Genomic DNA, 1,759 nt, shown 5'->3' with positions numbered 1-1,759 from the left:
CAGAGCTGGAAAAAGGGGTGAGGGACGGGACAGACTGTGGCAAGACTGCCAAACTTGGGCCTGAGTATGGGCAGTGGACTGAGGCTGAGCGTGTGTCTAGACTTGGAAGTTCTTCAAGTGAAGTAGTAAAGGGCTCTCCTCTCCAGACTGGCAGGTATTTTATTAGTTTTTCCTGTGTTCTTTCCTTCTAGTTGGACCTCTTCTCCAGACTGTTATTAACCTAAGTCTGGCCCTTCCACATTCTATGGTCAAACTTTCCTTACACTTCACCAAAAATGGCGCAGGTGAAATTAGGGTGATGAATAGTGTGCAGCACTCAATCAGCTTTTTTATGACAAATGCATAAAGGCTTTCACCATATTACATTAGGTTCAGTGCCCAGCAGAAATTATTGTTGGATAGAAAAACTGAGGCTTACATAAATTTTATAGACATACAGGATATAAAACGCAGGTTGGAGCATTTCAAAAGGGCTGGTTTCCTCTGTGCAGGGCATGGTCGATCTGGGGTCTCCCTTTTGCTGGCCAGCAGGTTGGCAAGTCTGCCAGTGGTTTCCAGTAATTCTCCTCCTCTCCCTCATGGTTGTCCTCCAGCAGCAGCCCAGCCATAGCCTGCTGCAGGCCCCATGATTCCCCAACTACAAGGAGGGCCTTTATTTTCAGTGAATGGCTTGAAGGAAACTTGGCTGTTGCTTGAAACCCTTGGAACGGTTCTGATGCCGAGGACAGACTTAGTGCTGGATATTGGATTAGAGTGAATGTGATTGCATGTCGGCACTTAGATATTTTTGGGCTCATTGTGGTTTGTGATGTATACTGTCATTTCCATATTTCCACTCCTTTCATTTCAGTGAGACAGTGCACACTGTGCCATGGATGGTTCAGTATTTCAAGGTCCATGTAGTCAAAAAGAAAAAAAATGGAAATTTAAAAAATGTTGTTATTAGCCTTTGGTTAAACTTTTCTTTCCTGTTTTCTTCTACAGCAGGGACCAGACTACCTGCGTAGACTCTGCATTCTGTTACTCTTCCCTTGAGGATGAGGGACTCTCTGTTACTGATTATTCAGGCATGGTGGATGACGGCATTTCTTGTTCCCATGGCGACTACCCTTGCCGATTTACTGAGCGGTCGGCTTGGTCCCAGCGGGTGATTCCACACCGTGTATTTAGCCCTGCCTGCCTTCTGCAAAAGGCCCAGGTGGGTTCTGACAAAGAGCCACTGAGAGTTGTGCTAATTAAATTTTGTATGATTAAAGGAGACGGCATCAGTTGACGTTTGTGTCACTGTGTCAGAGGTTTTCAACTACCATCTCTTGGCACCCTGGTAAACATATTAGACTGTATTTCCATGGGGAGTGGTTAAAAAAAATCCTTATCATTTAAATATGTGAGCTATAATAGCATTTCTTTGCTTTTGGTTTGTTTCCCTTTTGCAGATGGGAGTCCTTAAGCTGTTGCCTCAATGTTTGGCTGCAGCCCATGCTGTTCTGGGGGTGCACCCCTTTCCCCGACTTGATGTTCTCATTGTCCCAGCAGGGTTCTCAAGTCTGGGAATGGCCAGGTAATGACATCTATGTTTTTGTTAAGAGGTTGCAAGGAGTAGATTATAAAGAAATGCTGGAACGAGAGAAAAAATACTAGTGAACAGGACTACAGGTTTAAAATTAATACAGGGAGTGCAGAATTATTAGGCAAATGAGTATTTTGTCCACATCATCCTCTTCATGCATGTTGTCTTACTCCAAGCTGTATAGGCTCG

At 44.4% G+C, this 1,759-nt stretch overlaps 1 protein-coding gene across 1 annotated transcript in view; it reads left to right on the top strand.

Moving 5' to 3' along the window:
- Positions 1–15: 15 nt before the first annotated feature.
- Positions 16–1,759, top strand: part of LOC102214270 (aminopeptidase O-like) — an 85,950-nt gene continuing 84,206 nt past the window's right edge. The window contains exons 1-3 of the mRNA XM_005721984.1: positions 16–154; positions 985–1,198; positions 1,437–1,561. Of these exons, the coding sequence (XP_005722041.1) occupies positions 1,070–1,198; positions 1,437–1,561 (254 nt within the window). The 5' untranslated portion in view covers positions 16–154; positions 985–1,069. The remainder of the gene's footprint in view (positions 155–984; positions 1,199–1,436; positions 1,562–1,759) is intronic.

This window comes from Pundamilia nyererei, unplaced genomic scaffold (genome assembly GCF_000239375.1).
Source record: "Pundamilia nyererei isolate P.nyererei 1_Seehausen unplaced genomic scaffold, PunNye1.0 scaffold00006, whole genome shotgun sequence".
NCBI classification, from domain to species: Eukaryota; Metazoa; Chordata; class Actinopteri; order Cichliformes; family Cichlidae; genus Pundamilia; species Pundamilia nyererei.
The sequence above is the reverse complement of the archived record's forward strand: the minus strand, read 5'-3'. Positions and strand labels throughout refer to the sequence as shown.